The 2,101-nt window shown below is 47.0% G+C and overlaps 1 protein-coding gene across 1 annotated transcript; it reads right to left on the bottom strand.

Moving 5' to 3' along the window:
- On the bottom strand, positions 1-2,101 carry prlhr2a (prolactin releasing hormone receptor 2a). The gene is made up of 2 exons (XM_054610211.1): positions 1,632-2,101; positions 1-637 (listed from the first exon to the last, which is right to left on the bottom strand). The coding sequence occupies exons 1-2, from the start codon at positions 2,090-2,092 to the stop codon at positions 1-3; spliced, it is 1,098 nt and encodes a 365-aa protein (XP_054466186.1). The 5' UTR covers positions 2,093-2,101.

Raw genomic sequence — 2,101 nt, 5'->3', positions numbered from 1 at the left:
TCACAAAACCACGCTGGCTGTGGCACAGTTATTTGCCGCGATGCCGATGCGACGGCGGCACGTAAACATTTTTCGGAGCTCAGCACGGAAGCGGTCGTGTAGCCAGGCGTAGAGGAACGGATTACAGCAGGATGAGCTCATTGCACACAGGTGACAGAGCAGCTGAATGAGCAGAAAGTACCGCTTATCAATCAGGTCAATGTCAATGTCACGCAGCACATTGAAAACACTGATGGGCATCCAGCAGACGCCAAAGGCTGCCACCACCAGGCTCACCAGCCGGAAGGTCTTTCGCTTGCGCATGCGCTGAGCCTCCGCCTGGCTCTGCGTGTGGTGGCCGGGGACGACACAATTCCGTAGTTTGACGGAGATGCACAGGTACGAGATGCAGAGCGCCGACAGAGGCAGGACGTAGGTGATGAATAGAGTGCTGTAGGCGTAGGCCAGCCGCTCCCTCTCCTGGCCCATCCAGAACTCCTCGCAGATGGTGAAGCCCTCATTCTTAAACTCCACGTGGTACGTGTGAGCCACAGCCGGAGCCACCAGACCGCAGGACAGCAGCCAGATCCCACACAGGAGGTAGGTGCACGCCAAGACCGAGATGCGCTTTTTCAGAGGATGAACTGTGGCATAGTATCTACGAAGGAACAGAGAGTCGTTTTACCAGAGTTAGATTAGATCATCCTTATTGAGCTGTCAGGGGGGAAAAAAACATGCCATTTAAGAGACAAGAAGAACAACATTCACAAGCCATTGCTTTCCAGTATACAAATTGTTTGCTGTGCTGTTTAGCACCACAGAAAAGACAGCCTCAAAAAACAACCATAGAAGGAATTCAATTTCAAATGGACATTGTCAAACAGAAAAAATATAAAAATCATGTTCACAAAGGTTTTACAACATTAAAATCCAATTCAGCTCTTCCCCTGTATCCATTGTTAACAGACAAAGCAGGATTTGGGGTTCTGAAACAGTGTAAAGAGCAAAAACTTGCGGAGCCCTGACCAATAAAGAAAAGCATAGTCTGCTAGATCATCTTCCGTCCTTCAGCCAAACAGATGTTACATTTGGAAAAGGTCAAAGAATAAAGTTATAACACGATCTGGGCATAGAGGATCTGTAGTTTAGTGTGAGCAGCCTTTTAAAAAGACACCATTTCCTTTTTACAGAGGTATGTGATAATGCACCCATTTAACCAAGCTGAAGCACTCTAGTACTGTGACCTCTTACTTAAAAGCTCTTAAGGGTTTTTGAAATATTTACAATACAGTTCAGAACTTGCATAAGATAATTCGAGAAGGATTTAGGAAAAGACACACCATCCTAAAACTGAGTATGTAAACTAGGTTATTTTCAAAGATGGCAAAAAAAATCCACTAAATTCATGTACTTACATATTTGATCTGCCACTGCAATTATGTGCAAAAAGAGATAATGACATTCATATTGAGTAATTGTGTAACCTCTTTTTTATTATGTGTAGTTCATACATAATTGGGTGGCCAAGTAGGTATGTATTAATGCCTAAAGCTGAAAATCTCCTGATGCATTATGGGAAATTTCAAGGAAATATTGTATGCATGTTAACATCTCCCAGGGGTATGTTTTTATATTCTGTCCACATCTCTTACCTGTCCACACCAATAGCAGTGAGAGTGAAGACCGACACGTAGACCGTCACGGGCTGGATGAGGTACACCAGGTAGCACATGAAACGGCCGAACACCCAGCCATGTGGGTTGAAGGCGTAGGCCAGTGTGAAGGGGACACATGTGGCACACATCAGCATGTCAGAGAAGGCCAGGTTTCCAATGAAAAAGTTGGTGACGTTGTGCATCTTACGGGTGCGGCATATGACATAGAGGAGCAGGTAGTTGCCGAAGACGCCCACCAGAGCCACGAGGGTGTAGCAGGGAATGATGAGCAGCTTGAAGGACTGCAGCAGCTCCACGCCCACGAACTGGGGGCTGCGCTTGGAGGAACCGTTCTGCAGCGCCACCTCAAAGACCTGACCGGTGTCATTCGAATTCACCTCGTGCATCACGCATGGGGGGGTGAGCTCAGCTGTCCAGCCGCTGCCTGTTCCCTCCATCCCAAAGGG

This window comes from Anoplopoma fimbria, chromosome 13 (genome assembly GCF_027596085.1).
Source record: "Anoplopoma fimbria isolate UVic2021 breed Golden Eagle Sablefish chromosome 13, Afim_UVic_2022, whole genome shotgun sequence".
NCBI lineage: Eukaryota > Metazoa > Chordata > Actinopteri > Perciformes > Anoplopomatidae > Anoplopoma > Anoplopoma fimbria.
This window is presented reverse-complemented; position numbering and strand designations above follow the sequence as displayed.

Coding starts and splice junctions, on each gene's coding strand:
- prlhr2a (XM_054610211.1), bottom strand. CDS start 2,092: ATGGAGGGAACAGGCAGCGGCTGGACAGCTGAGCTCACCCCCCCATGC. Junction 638..1,631: donor ACTGCTATTGGTGTGGACAG/GTAAGAGATGTG, acceptor GTTCCTTCGTAG/ATACTATGCCACAGTTCATC.